Source organism: Diplotaxodon limnothrissa, linkage group LG17 (assembly GCF_057381915.1).
Source record: "Diplotaxodon limnothrissa isolate DT_005_m linkage group LG17, D_limnothrissa_male_GT1.1, whole genome shotgun sequence".
Taxonomy (NCBI): Eukaryota; Metazoa; Chordata; class Actinopteri; order Cichliformes; family Cichlidae; genus Diplotaxodon; species Diplotaxodon limnothrissa.
In genome coordinates, this window is record NC_140612.1 from 25,186,429 (window position 1) to 25,212,165 (window position 25,737).

Here is a 25,737-nt window from a genome sequence, read left to right on the forward strand (position 1 = left end):
TCACTTGAAATCCATCCATGGATAATATTCGATATTAGAGCTGATTACATTTCAGAGCTTTTTCTTGGCCAGACAGATAGTTATGAGTCAAAGAAGTTGCCAAGTTCATTAAACAAATAGTTTTCTTTTGTTTTTTGTGTGATTTATCAGTTAGTAGTCAGATTTGGTTACCTTTTAGACAGAGCCAGCTGTTCCTCCCCCAATTTCCAGCCTCGGTGTTGAGCGAAACTCTCTGCCTGCTGGATGTAGTTACATATTTTCCACACAGAGACACATGAGAATAGTGTTGACCACCACACTGACTCTCTGCAAGAAAGTACATAAGCATATTCCCCCAAAATGTCAAACTAATGTCTCTGTGCTTTAAAGGTCATAAAACATGTTTCACTATTGTCTAGGTAAGCGTTTTAACAGACCAGGTGGAGGTGCAAGGTGAAAAGATTCGAGATCTAGACAGCTGTCTTGAGCAACATCACGAGAAACTCAATGCTACTGAGCAGCTTCTTCAGCAGGTAAGGGCTCTTTCTATACTTGCATTGAATGCCAGTTAACGGTGGTTTGAGATAGCCGAGACCACCCATTTTGAAACTTTCTTCTTTCCTGGTAATAGTGCAGCCTTTACTGCATGTGAATGTTGCTCCACAGGAGCTTTTGAACCGGACAGCACTGGAGACCCAGAAGCTGGAGCTTATGACCGAGGTGTCCAGCCTGAAGCTGAAGCTATCTACTGTGGAGAGAGATCACAGAGGCAATGAGGTAGAGCACCTTCCTCGAAATGTAGGCTGTAAAAAGAAGCACGCATTCTAATTGTCAGATGCACCTGCACCTCGTCTAATGTGCCGTGCGACTCTGAATCCTGGCAGCCACCGACTTATTGTTTTAAAGTCACAAAGGTCGGCCTCACTCGGCTGGACTGAGATCTGTCATGTGGTGCAACGTGAACTTCTTTAAGGGTTACAGAAGATATTTAAACAGTCCTTGTGCTCCAGCAGCTGTTTCCTGCCAAAATAACCCCCACCCACCCATACTCCCTTTCTCCACTCTCACAGGCTAAAAAGCTTTCCATACACTGTTCTCGGAAGCTGGGATATATTATGTGTACTTTCCACGCAGTAAAAGGATATAAATTTTTTCCCCCCGTTTTTGGTGCCGTTTAGCTTTAAATGAAAACCCTGATTGGCCGTCTTGTCTGTCCTAGTTTTCATGACCTTATAATGTTACCTTGAGCAGCTTTTTGACACATTCAAAATCTCACTTCATATTATCAAACCAAACAAACCTATTCTTTCTAACGAGAAAAGTTTGTGTCAAGCATTATGATGATTTGATTAAAACATATCTAAAGGGGAACTCCTTTTCTTTTTCTTTGGGCTCCGTAACACCAGGCGAGTGTAAATGATTAGTAAAAATTTAGATTTATATTGATATATTCTGTAACACTATTAGTCAGTATTTGCTGGGCCTATTTTCCTTATAAATATCCAGAATCAAAATGAGTCCAGTTAATTTTCTGTGCACTCCTTTTGTTACAGTGTAAACTGCAACCAATAGCAGCTAATTCTTTCAGACGCTATATGCCAAGAATAACAGAACAGTACAGCAACACATACTCCAAACAAGTGCTGAGAGTGTGCAAACCTCCCCCAAGAAAATTCACTGTCTGGGCAGTTTCTGCTTTTAAGGCAATGGTATTGTATTTTGTATATATTCATTTGAGCCTACTTTAAGAAGTTTGTAGTACAGTAAAAATCAGACAAGGGTAGCATGACAGATGTTTGCTTTGACTACACTAACATTATGCAGCAGCAGGTAATGTATAATGTGTATTAGTGTGCAGTTTGAGAAGAAGACCTTCAATTCATTCAAACTTCAAGCTAACATGTTTACAAACAGAATGATGACACGTATGCGCGCAAATGCTACCAAAACCAATAACCTTCTTGTACATCAACATGATGAAAATGCTAAAACAATAGCCACACAAAATGTAGAATATCTTACCGTTTGAAGTTGTGACACAAATACAGAAATCACTATATTTGTATGTTCTTCTCTCTCACCCTGCTGTTCATCGCATCCACTTTAAATTTGGGAGGTGCATTGGTGGAGACTTGAAGAAGTGCAGCAGCGTGTTTCGGTTTGTCAGTTTCAGGTCTTTCAAAGGAAGTTCATGACATTAATGGATTCCTTAAGTTTAACAGTCACAGACAAGTACCAAATCTTGTTTAGGGGGCATCTGTAAATTGTGGGTACAACAAAATAAACTTGGTTCTACTTGGTCCGAACAGGCTTTGCGCTGTTATACTTTTCATGATATTAGCTGAGTGAGACGGTTTTAAAGTCACATTTTCTCTGAAATCCCAAACCCTGTTCTCAATACAAATGAAGATGATATAAACAAGAAGTAATCAAATATTTTCTGTGTACCAACAACAGTCCTCCTTGAAGAATGAAGGGTTTACAATCACAAAAAAAGTAAATACCCATTGCATTTAAAGTCAGTTTCCCAGGCCTCCTACACTGTTGCTGATTGGGATAAAAGGAGTTTCACATTAATTAACCGTGACCCTTCCCTTAAGTCTAGGATTTGTCTCCATGTGTAGACTGAGCTCCTCATATTCCCTCCTGAGAGACATCAGTCTGAAAATAATGTTGATGCCTTTGGCAAGAATGTTCCTTCTGCTGAAGAAGGGGAGAAAAAAAAAACAGACATCTCTCCCACGCACAGTCTCCACGAAGCTCTCCAGTTCAGGTTTGTATCAGAGTTTAGCGGTTAATGGGAGTTCTGTTTTCCTCCCCAGGGCTTGTACCAGGAAGTGACGGACCTGCGGTTCAGGGTTACTGATATAGAGAATCAAAGAGTGCAGTGTGAGAAGAAACTCAAAGCTACCAAAGTGAGTGTCTGTAGTTCACATCCAGTCAGCAAACGGCTTTGTAATTGACCATAACCATAATCTGAATATGTTTTAATCTTTTGAAATGCATCATTACATGTTTAAATCCTTCTGATTTTCCCCGTGACATTTTTCTCTGTTTATTCTTCTTTTCCACCCCTCTTCTATTTGGCTTCCGCTTTTTATTTCTTCTGTTATGTTAACATCTTACTGCAACATGTTAATCTGTCAAGCGTCCAAAGTGGAACACTGGTCGGTTCACTGGACTTGAGGTGAAGGTTTAATCTCCAGCCCCCCCCCCCCCCCCCCCCTTTTTTTTTTGTCTTTTTTCTCCTTTCTGGCCCTTAAGATCCTCTAAGCCTGCTCTCCTCCTTCACTGCTGCGCACTGATTTCCTGACTTTCACCACACTTGCTGTAAGTGCTCCCACCAGTACTAAAATCCTGTATTAACTTTTTGTTCTATCCCCACTGGGATAGGTTAATTGGATAACCCAAATTGTCACTAGGTGTGAATGTGTGAATGGAAGTGAGTGCGAATGGTTGTCTGTCCCTGTATGTTGGCCCTGCGACAGACTGGCGACCTGTCCCGGGTGTACCCCGCCTCTCGCCCTATGACAGCTGGGATAGGCTCCAGCGCCCCCCGCGCCCCTGAAAAAGGATAAGCGGAAGCGAATGGATGGATGGATGGAACTTTTTGTTCTCTACACCTGTAGAGCAAAATAATGTTGACCGAAGCATTGCTAATCAGCAAGTGTTGTTTTTTGTTTTGTTTTTTTTCTTTTGAGTAGGAGGGTGGTATTTCTCCATTTATAAATCTGCACATCTTGTAAATTTTCTATATTAAAGTAGTTGAGTTTTTAATTAGTAGTTTTTGTGTGAGATACTAGTCTGCATGCTGACTGTTATGCAATTTGTTGATTAGCTTGAGTTTGCGCTGAATCACATCACTTGTGCCACAGTGTGTTTGCAGTGTTTTGGTAACGCAGCTCTCCACTTATTCTACATATAACATTTAGTTTACCTGAGCATGTGAATTTGGACACGTTTCTATGGAGAAACGTCAGAGTTTCATTTATTTTGCAGGTATTTAGTTGTCGTTTTTCAAATCATTGAACTTATGTAAATATTCATCTGATAGAGGCAATAGTTGAAAAACAAGACGGTCTCAAGTCATATGACATTAATTTGTACATGTATTTTCAAGGGGCTTCATTAGTACTTTAGTCTAGTCTATACATAGACTGTAGATAAAGGGTGGACTTGCCGCTCTGACCTCACTCAACGGGTCAGTAAGCTACGGTTTTTGAAGACCAAGGTCAGCAACCTGACTGACCTTGTTTTTGGAAGCCAGATGGGAGCCCACTTGGATAAGAACATTAGGTTTAAGGTAATCGGCTAAATGCAAATTTCTGGTGCAGTCGTTGTCTCTGCAGAGTTATTTGCCTGCGCAACGAGATTTGCAAACTATCTACACACGCTTTGTGCAGTCCTCAAATAACCCAGTAGTATGTAGCTTCATGTGGATGATGCTGTATATCAGCGGTCCCCAACCTTTTTTGCGCCACGGACCGGTTTATGCCCGACAATGTTTTCATGGACCGGCCTTTAAGGTGTCACGGATAAATACAACAAAATAAAACTAGTACCGGTACGGGGGAAAAAAAGGTTTATTCATAACACACGTGAAAAGACCCAGGAAAACCAAGTAAACGATAACAAAATAACGCTGAAAACCGATTAAAAACCCTGAAAACTATACATTTCACACCTGAGCCTCAACTCTCGTGGCCCGGTACCGGTCCGAGGCCCGGGGGTTGGGGACCACTGCTGTATATGGTAAGTCACAGCGCAGTTCACCACAAACGGGACAACCTTAAAACAGTCTCCCGCTAAGGTAAAAAAGCATACAGAATAAAGTGGCTGCAGAGAAAACTTTACTTGTTTAACATTCTTCTTCTACAGCTCCTCGTATGTTATAGCTTTTCTTTTCTTTGTGGCTGGCAAGACCAACAGTAGCACAAGCAAGAGTAGGCCATGGATTTATGTATTTGTGACACTGCCCCCACCAATGCAGAGGCGCTATATTTTCTAAAGACTAGTTAGACAATAATCTTGCTAACCAATCTAGCAGCGATTCGTATTGTTGGAAGCGATGTTATGCAGACAGCCAGTGGCACCCACCTGTTAATCAAAGTGAATGCACTCCTAATAACTCTATAGCAAGCTAAATCACATTTTAATTGCATGCAGCTGTCAGGCATCATTTTTGAAACAATTTGTTGCTTAAGAGTCACCCTAAAGTTGCTGTGCCTCTGATAATTTAACTTAAGCATACCTTTCTTTCCAGATTGTTTAATGCATTAGATGCTTTTCTCTGCTTCCTAGTATTAAATGCTGCAGATAAATTATGGCTTTGTCAACCCTCATTATAGGAGGAGCTGCAGCTTCTGCAGAGGCAGCTGGAGGAGCGAGAGTTGGAGCTGCAGAAGTTGAAGGATGAGGGCAGACTGAAGGTGGAGAGCCACAACAGAGCTGAGGGGGCAGAAAGAGGTGGGAGCTGTTTTTAATAACTGTCATGTTCTATTTCATGCACTTCAGTTCCAAAATTGGCTTGAGGATTAGAAAAATAGACATTTTCCATTCCAGCAACACTATATCCACCTTCAGAAGCCTTACCAGACAAATATCACACAGCTTTTGTCTGGATTTCTCCATTTCTTCTTTTTTTTAAGTATCTTACATTTCACAGACAGTCTGAGGTAATTTGAACCTGATTTTAGTTTTTTAACTCCCTATCTGTCCGTCTGTATGATCCATACCAAACACATCACTATCTTACTCCTTCCACCCCCACAATTGACCTTATCTTATCCATTCTGATGGAGGAATGTTGTGCTTCTGTCATGCTGGCCTGCCTGTAAACATGTTCTGTGCAGTAAAATCTAAAGACAGGAAGGCTTTTGTTTTGTCTTCAGCCATCTCAGCATAGAGGCACAACAAATCCATCAGAAGTTAGAAATGAAGCAGACTAGAACAATAAATGAGGAACTCGGTTAACGTGCAATTGGGAAACTTGCAGAGAGTAAATGTGCATGCTGCTGACTTCGCTGGCACAAGATTCGAGGCGAAGGTGATTTGATGAGCAACAGGCTTTTCTTAAGTTGAGACATTTAAGTGGAGTAAATGATGCTCACACACAGAGCTTGAACTCTTCAGAACAGTAGGACAAACAGTGAAGACGCCAGAGTTTCACCCTAAAAAGTTATTAATGGTGTTTTAAATTGTTTGTTTGCCCAGCACAGGCTAGAAGTCTCACATACTGTAATTTTAAGTGGTGCCTCTGGCCAGCCCAACATTTGCCCTCCAAACCAAATCTGACACAACCTCGCCCGAGGGAATAATCCTGCTCTTCAGCTGCTAGATCTGCCTGTTTTGCTGTTCTTTATGTCTGTGGGTCAGCAGCCGCACTACGCTGGTGTGGCTGCTGGTGGTGAAGAATGCAAGAAATTATACAACATATCAGCCTGTGCACATTTTTTAGGAGTTCATTAGGTTTGGATTACGTTATCAAGTGGCTGGGGGGGGGGCACATTTAATTGTGTGGTGTTGCTTGAAAAAACAGACACAGACCCTGTGTTAATCTGTAGCGATAACTAAATCAAGAGATCATTGCAAGCTGAAACAAGAGCCCTTCTGACCAGTACGCTGTGCCCCAGTGGCTTCGTTATTTCTGGTTTCTGTTGGCTGCTTTCAGAGCCCGCAGGAGCTGATGTTTAAATGTTCACAAGTATAAAGCATCTTTTTTCTTCTCCTTTCTCCAGATACTGAAATGTTGAAGATGAAGAGGGTTTTAGAGTCGCTGACGTCAGAGAACGATGAGAAGGTAGTGTGCAGTGCGTCAGCAGCAGCTTTAACTCACTTCGAGTCATCATTGCAATGACATGTGTGTCTGTCTCCAGGAACGAAGGATTAAAGAGCTGGAGGAGTCCCTTAAAAAGTGCAAAAAGGTGCAGGAGCTGGTCAGAGGTCAGAAAATCTAACCTCGTAAATTTCAAATTTACTCACATTGATATTTACAGTTTTGTTGTTAAAACTACTTCTGCACTGAGTCAAAGCTGGATTTAAAACATATTTTTAGCTCCTTTTGGTTCTTAAAGTGTTCAAAATAAACATGTAAAACACCTAATTCTCCATTCTAAGAGAGACAGTTTTTGACCCCCAAAACCTGCTGGCGATAGAAAAAGGCATCTTCTCTTTTGAATAATAATTGCTAAAAAACTCTGGTGTACTTCACAAAGCTTCCTTTCGGTTTCTATCCATGATTATTTTCATAGAGCTGCAGGACTTTGTGTTGCCGTTAAAAATACATTTTCTCTCACTGTCAAAGTATGTGTAACTCAAGTGCAAAATACACCCCAAAACCGCCCGTTTGACTGTCAAAAGCCCTGTTTTCTTGTACTTTTATCCACAATGTTGGAATGCTTTTAACACTGCCAATGAACTTTGAAAAGGTAAGACTGATGTTGGTGGGTTTGTGCTTTATGGTGTCCCCGCTGACTGCCCTCACTGCTCTCTCAGAGAAGCTGAATGAAGATGACTACCACGATATCCCAGATGATCCCTCGGTCTCTGCAGCCATGGAGGTTGATCAGGTCACTGTGGAGTTGGAGGGGGAGGCAGGAAGGGGCTTGGGCGAGGTAAACACAACCTCTATCAAAACAGTTCTGACACAGGATGAACCCCAGACTGTGGACTTCCTTTATAAAAACTCAGTTTTGGCCTCCCACTCTGAAATTGTTTCTGCCAGGAATTCAGAGCTTTGGTTCTTGCTGTTCTGTTTGTTGATGTCGGTGCATGCTCTGCTTTAGGAAAGTGTTTTTGCTTCATTATGCTTTTATCTGTTGTCTCAGTCTGTTCCATGCATAGCGGTGCTCTCTGAAATGAACGAACTGGACAGAGAACGACAGCTTCAGGCAGCCGGAAGGTAAAACTCAAGCTTCCACATGTGATTGCTGTAATTAAAAGACATCGTTCTTTTTCTGCTTTATTTAGTTTCACGGGTCAAATGAAGTAATTTACATTTTGTGCACAAATATCAGTCTACTTCTAGGTGATGTCTAGTCAGTGCTTGAGGCCTGAATTCTCATTGTTGTGATTTCAGTACCTTAGACATCCCAGAACCAAGCAGCTCAGCTGGAACCAGCAGCACTGATCAAGTAAGACAAGGCTATCTCTGATGTGCTCTGGCTGATTATACTGTTATACTTATTATTTCTATAATAATATATTCTATTGTTATATCAAAAATACTCATTACTATTTCTTTTTTTTTTAACATTTTGTACTAAGTAGTAGAGTAGATCCTCCTTGTTATGAATGATTAGGACCAGTCACAGGGTCCTCTGTGTAAGCTTGTCCTCCTCTGACACCTAGTGGTGCTTTTTTCCTGTGATTTGTGCTTTAATGCTTCTGTCTCTACATGTTTTTTTTCCCTTCTCATAGGGCCTAAATAAAACAGGACGTAGTTCTTCTTCTCCAACTAAAGGAAACGCCACAAGCGAGGGGAATTTTGGTACCAAGAAAGCCCGCGCTTCATTTGGCCGGGGCTTCTTCAAACTACGTGGAGGCAAGCAGACGGGCAGCGCCCCGAACCTCGGTGAGCTTTGCCATCTTGTAGAAGGCATTTGATTTTTTTCCCCCTGTATTTGTTTATGTGTGTGTTTTTATTTTATTACTTATGTTCATGTTTCCTTCATGGCTCTGTAAATTGTGAAGATCGCAACCGGAGTGCCAGTGCACCTGTGTTAGGTACAGTGAAGCAGAGTGGCTTTTTGGCCTGCAGCATGGCAGCTGTGGGTGAGACAGCTGGATGCACTGAAGCCAGCACTGACACGACAATGTAAACATTTATCTTACATGAATCCTTGTCATGCTGGTCTTTCATAGAAACACTCTCCTGAAAAATGAGTGTTTCCCAACTTTTTTGTTGCTGTTGTTCATGACATCTTATGTTTATGAGTTTATAAATATAATTGTTTTCTCTTTCACTGTTTCAATATTTATATCTCAAAGATCTGAAGAGATAAAACCAGACTGAGTTGCAAGAAAAGTTGGAAACCACTAAAGGCTATTCTTTATTGGGATTTCTTTTTTTCTTCTCTCAACCATTTGCTTGCAGCTTACTCTGACGTGTTTCTATCAAAGTTATCACAAAAATATCCAGTTGTCTTTTATCCACGACATTAAACCATCTGCAATTATGCCGTTTTTAGTGTTTTTCCAGGTTACATTTCTTTTGCATTACTACTTTGTAAATGAGTAGATGTTTGCATGTGTGATGCTTCTCCAGTTTGTGTTGATTTCGTCCTGTTTGAATCCAGAGATCTCTGGAATCTCTGTGCTCATGGTGGTGGGTCATCCATGCTTGCTCCAGCTTGTATAGTCTCACATGTGTAATTGACTTTCACAGCTGAGACGGCGCACAAAGGCACAGAGCACCTCGACTTGGCCGGTGCTCCTCCACGGAAATCCCACGATAAATCGCCTCCAACGTCCTCGCCCGAAACCAAAAAGAAGTCCAAAGGGTTCAAGAGATTCTTTGGCAGGTAAGACTCAGCGACGCGTCGTCGGTGTTTGAGCTGGAGGAAATGTATCTTTGATCATTTCTAACGTAATTGCGATGCAGGTTAAAGAGGAGCCACTCTACCTCCTTCAACCTTGACGATGCAGCCGAGATGGAGTTCAGAAGGGGTGGAGTCAGAGCTACAGCCGGCCCCAGACTCGGCTGGTCACGCGACACCAAACAAATGTAGGCGTTCAAAAACCATTTTAGAACATCTTAATTATAAAATAAGTAAACCGTTATTGTATTAATTATTAACTGCTGCATATAAGGGCAAAACTACAAAGTGTTTTTCCCATTTGAGGGTTTTAAGAATGCTGTTTACTGATGTTCGTCCTCTCTCCTCTCAGTGCTGTTGATCTTCCTTTCTCACGGTGGAGCAAAGAGGAAGTTTGTGCGTGGCTTCATGAGCAGGGCCTCGGGTTTTATGTCGCGCAGGGTCAGAGCTGGATCAAATCAGGACAAACATTACTGCAAGCATCACACCATGACTTAGAGAAGGTAACGGTGACAGCAGTAGAAACATGTTGTCTATGTATACCAGAGGTGGGACCAAGTCATTGTTTTGCAAGTCTCAAGTAAGTCTCAAGTCTTTATCCTCAAGTCAAGTCTCAAGTAATGTCAGGCAAGTCAGAGTTGAGTCTCAAGTCACTGGTGTAAAAGTTCGAGTAAAGTCACAAGTCTGAAATTTTGAATTTCAAGTCCTTTCGAGTCTTTAAAAAAAAAAAAAAAAGAAAACAACGAAAAAAGAATGTTGCAGTTATGCTAAATGTAAATATTAGACCATGTAATTTTTAACTCTGTTTTTCTCAACACATGACAAAATAGTGAACTTAGAAAATATACACAAATTGTGAAATTGCAGCTCAATTAAACCTAGCTCCAAGAATAATTTTCACCGACAGTTCTGAGATAAGCTGCATGTTATTCTTGGATGCGCTTGTAGGACCGGCTTTAAAATCGCATGACAAAAATATCATACACATTAAAAAAAACTGCATCACCAACGTAGCCTGGACAACATTTGCTAGTTAGATGAAGTCAGCTATCTCATCGTAGCATATTTATATGCATATTTATAATTATACGGTTCTTGGAGTGAGTGCACACACTCATGAAGTTTAGTAACTTCAGGTCACTGCAACAAGCCCAGGTACAGTTTACCGACGGATGGGTGCAGGACCTTGAAATGCACCGTGTAGAAAGTAAAGACCATCGTACATATCACAAGTTTACCAGTCTCACAAATTGTCGTCATAAATACACATTCGTTAACCGTTTATTAATATAACCTTTGAGCTCAACGGTAATTAATTAGTAGTGGAAATAATTTCTGGTACGCGTTACAGAAATGTAGCAGTGACAATAATACTGTATGCTGTAATCGTACTGGGCAATTAGTGATACAAAACAACTGTTTTATCCTGTGAATAAAAGTATGTTTTTGTCAATGTACCATAATAACAGAAGCGAAACGCAATATTGTGTCAGGACAATTCACTATTTATGCACAATAAACAAAGGAGCATAGCGCGACAATTTCTGTTCAGCGTCAGACTTGCTTGTAACCTATATCACCAATTATGTTATGAAAATGACGTATTAACTACTAAAAAACACTGACCTTCGTGTAAATGCTTGGAGCAGACTAACATGTGAGCTGGAGTGTTCTGGGACGTTATATTTGGTCTTTGAATGGCTGCGATCCAGGCCACCCGTCGCCTCTTTGTTACTTCGGAAACATGGCTCGAACAATTTCTCTTCAACGACGTAATCCGATAACAACCGATCTCTTTACCCGTCGGCTTCCCGTGGCTGTCATGCGACCGGCTATTGCAGTTAATAATACAACGGCTTCTTGCCATTTTTGTGTTTCTTTTTATCGCTGTATAACTGATTTCAATTAAAAGCCTGCGTGCGCTAGTACTTCTTGCCACGAGTTCCCAGAATCCTTTGCGGTTTTACCCCTGAATGACGTCACATTTTCAATCTCTATATAATATGTATGTTAAATTTTATATTTGGGGTGAAATATCAAGTCTTTTCAAGTAAACCGGTTCAAGTCCAATTCAAGTCCCAGGTCATTGGTGTAAAAGTCCAAGTCAAGTCACAAGTCTTAGAACATTTTTTCAAGTCAAGTCTAAAGTCATAAAATTAATGACTCGAGTCTGACTCGAGTCCAAGTCATGTGACTCGAGTCCACACCTCTGATGTATACATCTTCATATCTTCTTTTTTTATCTTTATACTTTTAGTGCTTATAAACCTATATATATATTTTAAAGAATAAATGAAGAAACAAGTCTAATTATGCCACTTCATGTGAATTACACGATTTGCTAAGTTTCTACTAAAACAGGCAGAATAAACGTCACACTATGTTTCAGGAGCTGGGCGTGAAGCACCCTCTGCACAGGAAGAAGCTGCAGCTGGCCCTGCAGGCTGTCGGATCAGAAGAAGAAGATCTGAAGGGCAAACTAGACCACAACTGGGTGACGAGTGAGTGTCGTCGTCTCACGGCCTGCACGTATCATCTCCATTAGCTTTGATTCAAACAGGCTGTTTGTTTTCAGGATGGCTGGATGACATCGGTCTCCCGCAGTACAAAAGTCACTTTGATGAGGCTCGAATTGATGGACGCACGCTGCACTACATGACAGTGGTGAGCTCCGTCAGAGCTTTTAGATTTACTCTTATTAGAAAGTTCAAAAATAGCTGTTCTTTAATATTCTTTCTGATTTTTGTGTGAATAAGTCATTCGACAGGTGACGTGTGTAGGTGGTAACTCTTTGTTGTTATCCCAGGAGGACCTGCTGTCTCTGAAGGTTGGCAGTGTTCTCCATCACCTCAGCATCAAGAGGGCCATCCAGGTCCTCCGCCTCAACTCTTACGACCCCAACTGTCTCAGACGCCGTCCCTCTGATGAGGTATCACGCAGAAGTCCCAACCCAACCTTCTCTTTTGCTTTAAACCCGTCATTTTTAAAATTTAATTATTAATTTCTTTCCCTCGTCGTCCAGAGCAACGTCACACCAGCAGAGATCTCGCAGTGGACCAACCACAGAGTGATGGAGTGGCTCCGCTCCGTGGACCTGGCGGAATATGCCCCCAACCTGAGGGGGAGTGGTGTTCACGGAGGGCTGATGGTGAGCATTATATACACAAAAATAAACACAGGAGACAGAATAAACTGTGGAAACTGCAAATTAGAGGTCACGAAATGTGTAACAGAGACTGTAAAGAGCTGAAAAAGCAGTGCCTTCATCAGGTTTGAATAAGCTGTTCCACCTAAGATCATTTTTCCTCAAGTCACTGGTGCTGCATATTTCTTTTATATAATCACACTAAATGGAGCCTGCTTTGGTGCTCAGTGTGCAGAAAATGCATTCAAAGAAACTTGGCAGCCGTTATTAAAAGGTTACTGGGGAAAAGAACCCACAAACCTAAATATGAGAAGTTTCATGTAGGAACTATTTTCTTTCTAGTATCTAAGAACCGACAAACTAAAAGGAAACGCTTACAGCTCAGCTGAGAGGGATGTCATAAATGTTTAGATGCCTTCAGTCTCATTAGTTTGTGCATTTCATCGCAGGAGAATTGATTCTTTCTTGTGATATACTTTGCATAACTGCATCGGAAAATAATTCCTATACAAGACTACTCAAAGCAAAGGGAAAGACTTCACGACAGGGACATAATTGAGGTGAACTGTCTTTAAAGCAACTGCAATCATTTACATGTCAGGCTGTCTGTTTATTACTTCACTAGCAAAGAGCACACGGTGAACTGCCTACATTTCTGACTTTAAGCTTCTGTCTTTTAACAAATAATAATGATTAAGTCCCCTCTGCTGCTCTGCGTCATTCATACATACATTTTTATTTTTTTGACCTTGCACCGCGATGTTTCATCTGCCTGTTCTGAAGGTGTTGGAGCCTCGATTCAATGTGGAAGCTCTCGCCCTTCTGCTCAACATTCCTCCCAACAAAACCCTGCTGAGACGCCACCTGGCCACCCATTTCCACCTGCTCATTGGCTCCGAAGCGCAGCGGCTCAAACAGGACTGTCTGGAAAACCCAGACTACATTGTCCTCACAGCAACGGCCAAGGTCAAGGTAACTGCACGCTGTTTCACAACAAACCCTCCCTGCTACAGAGAGGAACTTATCATTATTGCAGACTCTAAACAGATCAGCGGTACCAAAACTGGCAAACCAAAAGTAAAAAAGTAAACCTAGCAAAAAAAAAAAAGCCTCTCAATTCTTACAGATCTGAACTTCTGTGTTTTTTCACCTCTTTGGACAGCAGGCTGTATTTAAAGCATGGATGGTGAAACTGAAGCTATTCCACACTTAGTAGCCTCTTGTCAATCATAGAGTAGCCACGCCCTAAAGCATAACATGCTTTGTCTTTTTTATGTTCATATAAGATGTGAAACTTGCAATTAAGAGCATGATCATAAATCAAATAAGCAGTACTTTCATTTTCCCAGAGTCTCTTTTATATTAATCTCCTGCATACGGTCGGCAAACCTTTTAAAAGAGAAGCATCTAAATGAGAAAGTAAATAAGCTCTGTTCCCATAAATATCAAAGCGTTAAGCCCAGTAGAGTTTCCCAACACTAATAATACTTTTAAATAAAGTAGCTGTTTCTCAGGACATGAATGAGCTTGTCTGCTACTTGGAAGGTCGGCAGTTCAATCCCCAGCTCCTCTAGCCTGAAGTATACTTGGGCAAGATGCTGAACCCTGAGTTCTCCCTGATGCATTTATTGGAGTGTGAATGTTAAATGTGATGTGTGGGTGAATGAGGCTTGTAGTAAATACAGCAAACGCTCATGTTACGAGCTGGCCATCTGCTAATTGTGTCCTTTATCCTCCTTCAGCCGAGGCGCTTGTCGTTTGGAGGTTTTGGCACTCTGAGGAAGAAACGTCAGGACGACGGTGAGGAGTACGTGTGCCCCATGAATGTGGAAATGCCAAAAAACAGCAGCTTCCAGACTAGCGCCCAGATCTACGAGGATAACCTTGAGCACCTGGAACAGGTACACACTTTCCCAGTTACACTTATTTGTAACACAATAAATTAGTTTTGTTTTTAAGTGAATTTGAGTTGATTCTGTCACTTTTCACAGATGGAGGACTCTGAAGGAACCGTCAGACAGATAGGAGCCTTTTCTGAGGGAATCAACAATCTGACGGTGAGAAGCTGACCTGCTCCGGTGTGATCACACAGAACACGCTGTCCATCGACTACACTGAACGCTTTTCTGTGCTCCTGTGTTTCAGAGCATGCTGAAGGATGACGTGTTTTTCCGGGAAGTGTCGGCGTGCCCTCCAGAGTATGATCCCTCAGAAATGCACAGTAACTCAAACATCTGATATCAGAGCTCCGCAAGCTTCATGGAAAAAGAACGAACTGTGCAAACTTCATCCTGTGGTCTATCTCTCTCTACCGCTGATCAGCTTTTGTAAGAGAACATGTCAGACTAACAATATTTCCATCTTTCACATGTACACATCTATATTTATTGAAGCTGTCCAAAATGTAACATGTGAACTGAAAATGCAAAGTGTTCTCAAATTAACATACCTCTTTATGAATTTTGTCACTCATGCCTTTGTTTTTCAGTATTCGGTGATTTTAAACTTTGTGTGTTTCAGCCCGTATTTGAAAGGGCTTGTCTTCAGTTGTGTTCACTGATTCTGTTTGTGAGAAGTGCTTACATTCAAGGTTATGATTTTATTTGAACACATGTTAAAATTGATGCCTCACAGAAATCGAGTGAGGCAGGGCGAGCAGCATTTTTGTGTGTGGTGCTCACAGAATTGCATTTTGACCCAGTTGAGCGTTGTGCAAGCTGAAGGCTTTTTGAAAAATTACTTTCTTCAAATCCTGATTTGTATCCAGGCTCTCTGGGGCACCAATGCTGTGGCTATTTTTTGGGGTTAACATTTTACTGTGAGCACCACCACCTCATAACAGATCAAGCTACTAGTATCTATGGATGTTAAGCTATGTGCTTACACTATCAGTTAGAACCGTGAGGGCACTGTTATGCTACAACGTGTGATATATAGACTGGGAATGGGGGAACAGGCACACCTGGCTCAAGGAAATCACTGTTCACCACTAAACTAGTAGGGATGGTCTTTTAAAAAAACAAACAAAACCCATTAATATCAAATGGTCTTCTCAGTCTTAATATATATTTTCCCAGCGGAAGAAGCACACCTAAAAACATTAATGACTGAGAGATTAGATGTTACTGTCAAATGGGAGAAATTTAGAAAGCCAAAGATGACTTTAGATAAAGTGAGTAAGCATCAAAGACTACTCTAATAGTTCCTGGAGACCAATATATTTTAGCCAGTGTATGCCCATGCCTACTAGCTTAGTAAAGAAGGACATTCTTTTTAAAAAAAATAAAAATTACTGCTTATTTTTGTTTTCGCACAGTTTAAATAAAGGTCATGTGAGTTGGGGAGCCATCTGCTTCCTCTTGTTTACAGTCTAAGCTAATCAGCGCCTGGCTGACTGGAGTGTCACATTAACCATACACACACGAGTGTGTTTCCCTGAAGTGTCCAGCTCTTCTGTTTCAGATACAGTTTAATGCAGCCTGCAGGAAGGCTGGATATTCAACTCTATTAACATCCGATCCCTGCCTCAATGCAGACTGCAGTCAATCTTTCCTTAAAAGAAAATGGACAAATCTCTGCTCACACATACCATTTGTGGTTTTATTCTGTTTTTAAAATGTTTTGTTAATAAATGCATTTCTTTTTCCCTGCAGAAAGTGTCTTCATTTAATCATGGTAGAAGCTAAAATCCACTTGTGACCAACATGATTCAGAAACGATGATCAAAACACCAATAGTTCAACAGCATTGTTGCTTTATGATCCATAAACACAAGCAGCCACTTTTTCCACACTTTCAGAAAACAAATCAGTAACCACGCTGTGTTTGACAAATCACAACGGAGCAAATACTGACACGTCTTGCGTGACAACAGATAAGCAACAGGTATAGACTTGTAACACGTTCCCAACACCCATAACGGAATAATCTATTATTCTGTATTGAAGTGAGTGATCACAATTCTTGTGGCGTGCATTCAATAAAATCTTTGCAGGTGTTTAAGGCACTCAGAAAAAACAGCCAGTAAACCTCGAGTCTTCTAGTAAAACCAAAGTGAAGTCATTTTCAAGCCAAACATCCGGAAACTTCATATCCTATCATAAAATCCTTATTTCACATCCCATTTCCCCCTACACATTCACAACCTCCTACCAAACATACAAGAATTGGTCCAAGCTGTGATTCTCTTGCATGATAAATATGTCATATTTAAATATAGTGCAATACCCACTGTAGATATGACAGCTTTAATGCTTTCAGGGTAAGGAAGGAAAAAAAAAAGACAACTGGATGGACGATGTCTAAAATGTGAACCTGCGGCTGTCGGCATGGCCGACTTTATCCAGGTTAGGGTTGCAGGCAAACTGGATCATCGGTGGAGGTCCGCACATCAGGATGAGGGTCTCGTTGCTGGGAGGCGGCAGGTGTTCCCTCACCATGTCTTCACTGATGAAGCCTTTGCTGTACTCCCAGTCTGAAAGACAGAAAAGCCTGAGGTTAAAATGCTGCTCAGAATTAAAGGGTGCAAAGTGGGGCATTTTCAGTGTTCAGCAGCGACACCTACTGGTGATCATCTATAAGAGCAACTTTATCTGTCATATCATTACAGCCTGTACAAGCCACCACTCAGGCATACATTCAGATACAGTAACAACTGTGGTTATTGTGCTTGGTTCTTAAAAGTCAAACATAACCAGTGTCTAAGCAGATATATTTACCTTAGGCTACGTTCACACTGCAGGTCTTAATGCTCAATTCCGATTTTTTGATCAAATCTGATTTTGTCTGCTTGTTCACACTACAAATAAAATGTGACAGCAAACGCGCTCTAGTGTGAACGCTCAAAGCGGCCCGCATGCGCAAAAGAAGACGTCACACACAACACACTCTGTTTAGACTCAGACCAAACAATATTGTTTGACTGATGGCCCTTAATAATAATAATAATAATGGATTGGATTTATATAGCGCTTTACAATGCCACTATTCATTCACTCTCACATTCACACACTGGTGGAGGCAGCTACAGTTGTAGCCACAGCTGCCCTGGGGCAGACTGACAGAAGCGAGGCTGCCATATCGCGCCATCGGCCCCTCTGGCCAACACCAGTAGGCAAGTAGGGTAAAGTGTCTTGCCCAAGGACACAACGACCAGGACAGAGAGCCCGGGGATCGAACCGGCGACCTTCCGGTTACAGATACATAATAATGTAAATAACCTAATAATTATGCTCATTGCTGTTTTAGAGGAGCGGTGCTTCAAAGGATAGTTGCAGATTATACAGTACAAATAAAATGTTCACGTTTCTCCAACGTTGTCTTCCCAACAGTTTCACTGACATCTATACTGGATGGCCAGGAAGCGTTCGCGATGTCTTCTCCGGAGCTGATAATTGGCGTCTGTCTTGTGTCAGTGACGTAAAAGACGGATTTAATGCGACATGACCGTTCACACAGCAGTCGCTTTCTAAAACATCGGATATGTATCGGATTCAGTACCACATACGAAAGTGACCCAGATCGGATTTGTGCCGTTCACACTGTCATACCATGATCGGATATGGGTCGCATAGGGTCCAAAAAAATCGGATTTGATGCGCTTTCGCCTGCAGTGTGAACGTAGCCTTAGATGGCATTACGCTGGCCTCCAGTAACACCATGAGGAGTTTAAGTCATTTTTGATCAGGTTAGGTCCTTCAGCATGCACATTAAACATATATAAGGGACTGCCTTAATTCATATGTGCAATATTACTACAATTAAAAACATCGTCTCAGAGTAATTAAGGAAAGAAAAAAAAAAAGGCTGGACTATTGTAATTCATTATAATCAGGGGTTTTTTTTTTAAAGATGAAAAGCTCTCTCTCTCTCTCTGTGTATTTTGAACCACTATCAAAAAATGAACCTATATTTTACCAGGATATTAAAAATGTAATCTTTTTGGTGCAAAATCAGCAATAATTATCCAAGATTTTAAAAAAACCTTCCTGTAAGCCTGAGATTTTCCTTAACCCAGAAAATTCAATTAATAACATCACTGATTATAAAACGAATCAATATTTGTATAATCATGTTTCAATTCACAGGTAGCATGCTTGCTTGCTTGTTTTCAGTTCTGATGTTTGACTCTGCTGAACAAAACTACTAGCTTGATCATTTCTCACATTAAAACCACATACTGGACATTTTTTTGTTGTTGTTAACTAAAAATGATTCTTATCCAGCAATGATATACAACTTCCTGGTGACAACAAATACGTGATCCTTCACTGCGACCAAAGAACATTGAACAATTTCTCATGCATAACCACAAATGAACCAGCAAACCTCTCGGCCTCGTTGTGGCCACTCACCCATTGAAATTTGCCCTCAGTGATGCTGGTGACCTTTTTCCGTATTTAGCCTGCGGTGATAACTGTGTATGAACTGTGATCGATTGAGTTTTTATATCAGAAGTTAAAAACTAGACCGCAAAAATTCAAAGAACACAGAAAAATTCAATCTGTTTTTGCACATTAATGTAGAAGTTTTGAAATGTAGGATGCATACAAAGTACATAAAAAGTTTAAAATTTGACTTTAGCCTGCTGCGTCACATTTTGAGAACGTGCAAGAGTACTAATACTTCATAGATGCTCTCACATTACAAGACATAATAGTCATTTTCATATGCAATTAACTTTCTAAGATTACATTCTTTCTTACACCTGTCAGGTAAACAGTCTGTCTTCAACCTGCCAATACAAATACAAACATCCATGTAATATCATGGACTGTGCTAGTGGGCGATTACTGCAGCTAATAAACCGGGGTAATGAGAAGATGTGTACAAAAACTGGAAATAGTTCCTGTCTGAAATAGTTAAAGTTCACATGTGAAGGTGGTTGCTGTTGGAGGACTCACTTTCAGGTGCTCTGTCGACGGTGAACCACAGCTTGAACCGGTCCGGGTGGCTGACCTGAATATCTTCCAGCTCCGGTCGCAGAAGGATGTCTTTCTCAGTCTGAACACGGGAAGAGACGATATTTTTAAACTACTGCGTGAACACAAATTTATACTCCAGTCCAGGTCAAATGTTATCACATAGTAAATATCCTCCTGACTGCAAACATTAGATTGTGGTTCATAAAACTCACCTGGTTGGCAAACAGCAGGTGACACACCGTTTTGTCATCAGGATCTTTCATTATTGCTGTGACGAGCTGCAGCATGGGAGTGATGCCTGTAATAACACCCAGCACAGGCTCAGGTTACATTAACAGAGCTCCTTTAAATACAGGGCTGTATGTGTGCTTTGGTCACAGTCGGACCTCCAAGTTCGATTAAATGAAATGTTTCTAAAAGCATAACTTTAGTTAGAATTTATACAAATTTACCAAACCTAAACCTCTCCAACGCAATTCAATTCAGGCGTTTTTATCAACTTAAAGAACAAAAGATACTTAAAAGGCACTTCGTACTTTAAAGTAAAGACCCTACAGTGTGTAACGCCTGTGTGGATGATGAGCAAACAGCCCAAATAAACTTTGGAACAAATAGAGCACAGAGGAAGGGGAAAAAATGTCATCGTATTTAGAAAAGGTTGTAAAAATGGCTTTTATAACCTTTAATGCTACATTACATGTCAGCATCTCCCAGGTCAGTGTTTGCACATTAGTCTAACATGTCTCTGGTTGGAGACTAGCAGAAGACAAATCTATTCTGGGTTGCATAAAAAAAAAAAAAAAAAAAAAAGGCGGAAAAATAAAACAATAACTAAATATGTGGAACTGTCTGATGTGGCAGTAAGGGAGCAGACCAAAGAACGCTAAATTAATATCTTAAGAGATTTCTGTGGCACCAAATTCAATCCATACAAATGCCATTTTTTCAGCCGAGCACTGTTGGCACAGAGGTGAGCAGTGAGCCAGACCACTTTACCCAACATCGGGTTATGACTTCACTGATGCAGTGGAAACTTTGGCTCAAACACTTATCAGATCTGACATTCATACTCCCCCAATTACCTTAACAGTTATTATTTCATTACTGTGGCTCCAATGCAGCTGCCTCGCTCTCTCTGTGGTGGTCAATGCTCTGACCACTCTATAGTATCTGGTTGCATGAGTAACACCTACTCAACTTATAATATCTACAGAAACTGTCCACATGTCCAAATAACACTTTGTTGAATGATTTGTGTTGGAGTTTTGTAAAAATTTAGACATCAAGACTCCATCTTCAACTAATGATAAACACCTTTATTACTAATAAGCAGCATCAGCCCTAAAAACAAACACCACCTGAGTCAAACAAATGAAAAAAACCACCCTCGGTCCTGACACTGAACAGCTCCCTCACCTGTGCCTCCAGCGATCATGCCCAAATGCTTGGCAGTCTTCATCTCAGCTGGGGACTTTTTATCAGGCTGAATGGCAAAAACACCTGCAGATGCAAAGTGAGAGTATTAAACCAAGCTGATAAAGCTGATTCACCTACTGTGTTCAGTTATGCTGCTCACCTTTGCCCTTGTAAACGAGTAAGCCGCTGGGTCCTCTGAAGTCAATTGTGTCGTTGATCCTGAGGCTCTCCAAGTACTGACTCATCTTCCCGCCCTCTGGGAATTTTGGATTAATGTCTTTAAAGTAAATCTGAAACAAATGGAGGAATTCATGTGAAACAATCAACACCTTCATATATAAAAACTAAAATGCACATGAAAACAACCTTCCTTAAATCTTTACCTTCACCACCAGGTCCACAAAACCTTTGTCGTCATCGCTGGACACTGGTGTGTACGGACGGACGACAAGCTTCCCGTCTATCTTTGCCGAGAGATAGATGTGCTGCCCTGAAGACGAAAACAAACACGTACTTACCATCAACGTCACCCATTTCATACTATGTGACTCAAACAATGATAATTCACCATTACAGCAAGTATTTCCTGCTTTAAAGGCTCTGTAACTGTGAGAGGGGATATCTCTAATAGACCTCAGGATTGTGACGTCACCAATGCAATGCATTATGGTAAATGGCCTGTATTTGTATAGCGCTTTACTAGTCCCTAAGGACCCCAAAGCGCTTTACACACACTCAATAATAATAATAATAATAATGGATTGCATTTATATAGCGCTTTTCGGGGCTGTACAATTCCACTATTCATTCACTCTCACATTCACACACTGGTGGAGGCAGCTACAGTTGTAGCCACAGACTGACAGACAGAAGCGAGGCTGCCATCTGGCCATCACCAGTAGGCAGTAGGTGAAGTGTCTTGCCCAAGGACACAACTTGGCTCGAACCGGCAACCTTCTGGTTACGAGACGAACTGCCAACTCTTTGAGCTAAGTTATCAGTCATTCACACATTCACACACACTTGCAAGCCACATTTTAGCCACAGCTGCCCTGGGGCGAGGCTGCCAGACACAGGCCCTCTGACCACCAGTAGGCAACGGGTGAAGTATCTTGCTCAAGGACACAATGACAGAGACTGTCGGAGCCAGGGCTCACACCGGCAACCTTCTGATTACAAGACGAACTGCCAACTCCTGAGCCACGATCGCCCCATTATGGGACTGAGGTTCATGCAACTCCAAGTTGATGATGAAATATATGGAAGCAGCAACAGCGTAACACCTCAGACACACAGTAGTCACCGTGGATTAGGGCTGCTCAATTAATCGAATTTTAATCACGATTACGATCTGGGCTTTCAACGATCATTAAAAATGACTGAGCCAATTATTAGCCCCTCCCTCATTTATCCGCGACACCTTAAAGGCCGGTCCATGAAAATATTGTCGGGCATAAACCGGTCCGTGGCGCAAAAAAGGTTGGAGACCGCTGATTAAGAGGACCCGAGGGAAGCTCGGAAAGCTAAGCAGAAGTTATTTGGAGAGGAGAGTGACTGCCATTGGTTGAAAAGAGAGGTAAAAAAAAAAAAACTTCAGTGGTGTTGCACACTATTTTATATTATTTTTTAAAGTCATTATTCAATACATTGTTATTGTTAACCCTTTAAAGCCGTCAGAGCAGCACGCTCTGTTTTGTGTAACTATTTTTAAATCCCTGTAGAACCTGAACCGTGTAAGCTAGCGCAATAATTTGTTTTGCATATGAAACTTACATCTTATGCCATCAGCTTGTCCTCGGTCACGGTTTCCTCCCACATAAATTGCATAAAAAGCGCTTGCAGGAACAAAAACATAATATTCCAGAAACACGCTTTGCCGATCCGATCAGCTGTTCGTAACACTTCGCACATTGAAACAGACGTCACCGCTAACTATCACATGTCCGCCATTTCCTGCCCGAAACCGGAAGTGATGTCATTTTCGCGGAAAATGTAGTTTGTTTTTTTTTACTTGTAGGCCTTAAAAGCCTATACTGGTCATGTTTGACTTTTCTGAATAGTTTCTGGGATGCTTAGAACTCGAATTGCACTGCTGGAAATAGTTTATTTTGATGCACATGCTGTTTTCTTTGCAAATTTGCATCATAGGATTGTTTTCGTTTTTCCTGCAGTATATAAAAATTGCTGTATCTCCAAAATAAAACTGAAGACACTCAAAATAAATTTCCTGTTGTTGTAAACTAGTAGAAATTAACATATATTTCTCCAAGTAGAAATATATGTTAAAAAACAAAAACAATTTTCAATTTTTTTTGTAGTTTATTGCACTTTTTTTGCAATTAATGTAGTTACTATGGACTTAATGCATACATATTATTAAAATATGGGCTATAACAGTTGTATAGCAACTTGAAATGCTCCCACAAATGGCACTACAACATGTAAAAAAATAATATAAGCTCTGGCGGACTTGGTTCTATAGTAGGTCTTAAAGGGTTAAATAAATATCGTCAAATAATCGAGATCTCAATTTCAGTGAAAATAATCGTGATTATCATTTTTGCCATAATCGAGCAGCCCTACCGTGGATACCTCTGACCGACATCGATGCAGAACAAAGGCACTACAAGCTCCTGCACCTGCTGCAGCACTATAACATGAAGTGCTGTAACAAAACATTGAGCAGTAATAAAAGACATGAAACTGCTTCACATCTGAACGACTTATTTTTAACATTCTCATCACAGTTTAGTCCAGCTACAAAACAAAGCATGCAGGGTTGTCATTACAGCGCAATTATAAATGTCAAATAAAAAGGTGTGCTTTATAAATGTGTTCAACACAACGTTGAAAAAGAGAAAATATTACAGAAAAGTATTAAATATGAACTCAAATCAATTGTATAGAGTGTCTTTAACCTCCTAAGACCTGAACTCTTCCATGGCATGCATTCCTAATTTCGCTTTGATATTTGGGAATATTGGGACCCGATGAATGTACAAACAAAGAATCACCGGATTTTTAAAATTTTTTTTTTACCCTATTTTTGTTTCTAAGAAAATTGAGAGCCACATATAAAGACATTCGTTTTAAATTTTGATAAACAGAGGCAGTATAATGTCCTCGTAAGTGGAAATCAGGCCCTTGTAGAGGAAAATTTAGTATTTTGGTCTAGACAACCCAAAATGTGATGTCCACATAATTGGATGCCAGGTTAAGAAGGTTAAGGGTAAGTGATGCATGTGTCACAGAGCCATGGCTCAGCAGCTGAGAGAGCATGGCCGAGTCTAACAAGTCTGAATGTGAGCTTGAAGCCATGCACAATTCTTAAGTTGTCTGAGGTTTAGGCGCTCACCACAAACAGCTTTTTTAACAAAACACTAGGCAACTTGAGAAACTGTACCTCCTAAAAATAAAGTGACAGTTTGTGCTCACATATCAGCCCCTCCTAATAACACTGCTTTGCCTTTTCGTTTACATTCAGTTTGTATCACAGGTTTAGGTGTCTTCCTCCTTATCACCTGCTGGCATCTAACTTCGTTTCGGTTTGGCATGAACTACGCAGAATGCATTGCCATTCCCTATCTCCAAATAGGCACTACATCAGCTGTTTAAACCGTCTGTTAACCAGGGGTGGCCAATCAGAAGAAAACTATCTTAAACAGAGAAGGAAAGGAGCTAGAACAGATTTTGAGATATGCAGTCAAACCTCCGGCAGTGATGATATGCGTGAGTGCGCACACTTACCAATAGGGAGACCAAGGACGTGTTCAGGGGATGGCAGTGCAAAGCGGAACTTTCTTGTGTCATGGCTGACAATCTTTAAAAAAAAAAAACAAGAAACAGACAGAGCAGTGAGCGTGAACGCATCTGCTGCGTTTGCAGACAAGTTTCATTCTGCAAGCACTCAAGTGTGCAGCGTTTGAGCGGTTACCTCTTTATCTATCAGGCGCAGTGCATACTTAATGTTGGGGTCCTCTAAGGTGATGGCAGGTCTCTTCTTTTGGAAGAGCAGCCTGAAGATGAGGTTGATGATGCTGTCAAAGCCACCTCGGATCAACTGCGATAAAAGGTCAAACGTGGGAGAATGACTCAGACCACCAACTCCTAGCATTAGCTACCAGCTGTCTGAGTACCCTGCGGGGCGTTGCCTGGATTAAGTCGGGTTTTTGTTTTTTTTGTTTAACACAGACAGCAACAGGGAGAAGTGAGTCATGAAGATTCCTGTGGGCAGGCCCGAAACAGCGCTCAGGATAACTTAGCTGGGGAAAAACTGAATGTTAGCGAATATTAACCGAGCTAATGCATGCAAATTAGCTGGCGTAAAAGCACCCTGATAATTTTCCATTGATGTATACTCACGCCAATGATGTAGGAGAGCATTTTCAGGCCGGGAGGACAAATGCAAAATACTTTGTCAGTATAGCGCGCACACCCCAAACGAGTTCAAGGCAACTAATTGTGACGGAGGTCCAAGCCGTCAAGTAAGGCTGTCGAGTCAGCCAGGAAGGATAAATACATCCGGTTTTAGTTTTCAAAAACAAAATTCCGTTTATATGAAAATTAAACCCAGTAGGCTAATTATAAAATGAATGGTGGATATTAATATTTTGGTGCGCTTCTATGTGTATTTGAAGCTGTTTTATGTCAATTTCGTCGAGATTTGGACTGAATAAACGTACAGTAAGCATGTAAACACTCAGCTTCCGGTAATACAACAGGCTAACGTTCACTAACT

The 25,737-nt window shown here is 41.0% G+C and overlaps 2 protein-coding genes across 3 annotated transcripts in view; one reads left to right on the forward strand and one right to left on the reverse strand.

The window, feature by feature from the left end:
- Window positions 1–15,443, forward strand: part of ppfibp1a (PPFIA binding protein 1a) — a 29,738-nt gene extending 14,295 nt beyond the window's left edge. Inside the window, exons 5-26 of one of the 2 annotated variants that reach the window (XM_085376816.1) lie at window positions 399–512; window positions 646–756; window positions 2,802–2,894; window positions 5,328–5,445; window positions 6,717–6,778; window positions 6,855–6,921; window positions 7,474–7,592; window positions 7,806–7,879; window positions 8,057–8,111; window positions 8,398–8,551; window positions 8,671–8,703; window positions 9,365–9,500; window positions 9,581–9,703; window positions 9,868–10,018; window positions 11,905–12,016; window positions 12,091–12,179; window positions 12,322–12,444; window positions 12,538–12,663; window positions 13,444–13,632; window positions 14,403–14,561; window positions 14,652–14,717; window positions 14,806–15,443. In XM_085376816.1, coding sequence (XP_085232942.1) covers window positions 399–512; window positions 646–756; window positions 2,802–2,894; window positions 5,328–5,445; window positions 6,717–6,778; window positions 6,855–6,921; window positions 7,474–7,592; window positions 7,806–7,879; window positions 8,057–8,111; window positions 8,398–8,551; window positions 8,671–8,703; window positions 9,365–9,500; window positions 9,581–9,703; window positions 9,868–10,018; window positions 11,905–12,016; window positions 12,091–12,179; window positions 12,322–12,444; window positions 12,538–12,663; window positions 13,444–13,632; window positions 14,403–14,561; window positions 14,652–14,717; window positions 14,806–14,898 — 2,367 coding nt within the window. In that variant the 3' untranslated portion in view covers window positions 14,899–15,443. The remainder of the gene's footprint in view (window positions 1–398; window positions 513–645; window positions 757–2,801; window positions 2,895–5,327; window positions 5,446–6,716; window positions 6,779–6,854; window positions 6,922–7,473; window positions 7,593–7,805; window positions 7,880–8,056; window positions 8,112–8,397; window positions 8,552–8,670; window positions 8,704–9,364; window positions 9,501–9,580; window positions 9,704–9,867; window positions 10,019–11,904; window positions 12,017–12,090; window positions 12,180–12,321; window positions 12,445–12,537; window positions 12,664–13,443; window positions 13,633–14,402; window positions 14,562–14,651; window positions 14,718–14,805) is intronic. The other variant, XM_085376817.1, reaches the window with a different exon arrangement.
- A 517-nt stretch (window positions 15,444–15,960) lies between these two features.
- cyb5r3 (cytochrome b5 reductase 3) lies at window positions 15,961–25,458 on the reverse strand. The gene is made up of 9 exons (XM_085376818.1): window positions 25,362–25,458; window positions 24,934–25,059; window positions 24,747–24,819; window positions 21,383–21,489; window positions 21,160–21,289; window positions 21,000–21,083; window positions 19,796–19,881; window positions 19,563–19,662; window positions 15,961–17,134 (listed from the first exon to the last, which is right to left on the reverse strand). The coding sequence occupies exons 1-9, from the start codon at window positions 25,380–25,382 to the stop codon at window positions 16,962–16,964; spliced, it is 900 nt and encodes a 299-aa protein (XP_085232944.1). The 5' UTR covers window positions 25,383–25,458; the 3' UTR covers window positions 15,961–16,961.
- Window positions 25,459–25,737: the final 279 nt, after the last annotated feature.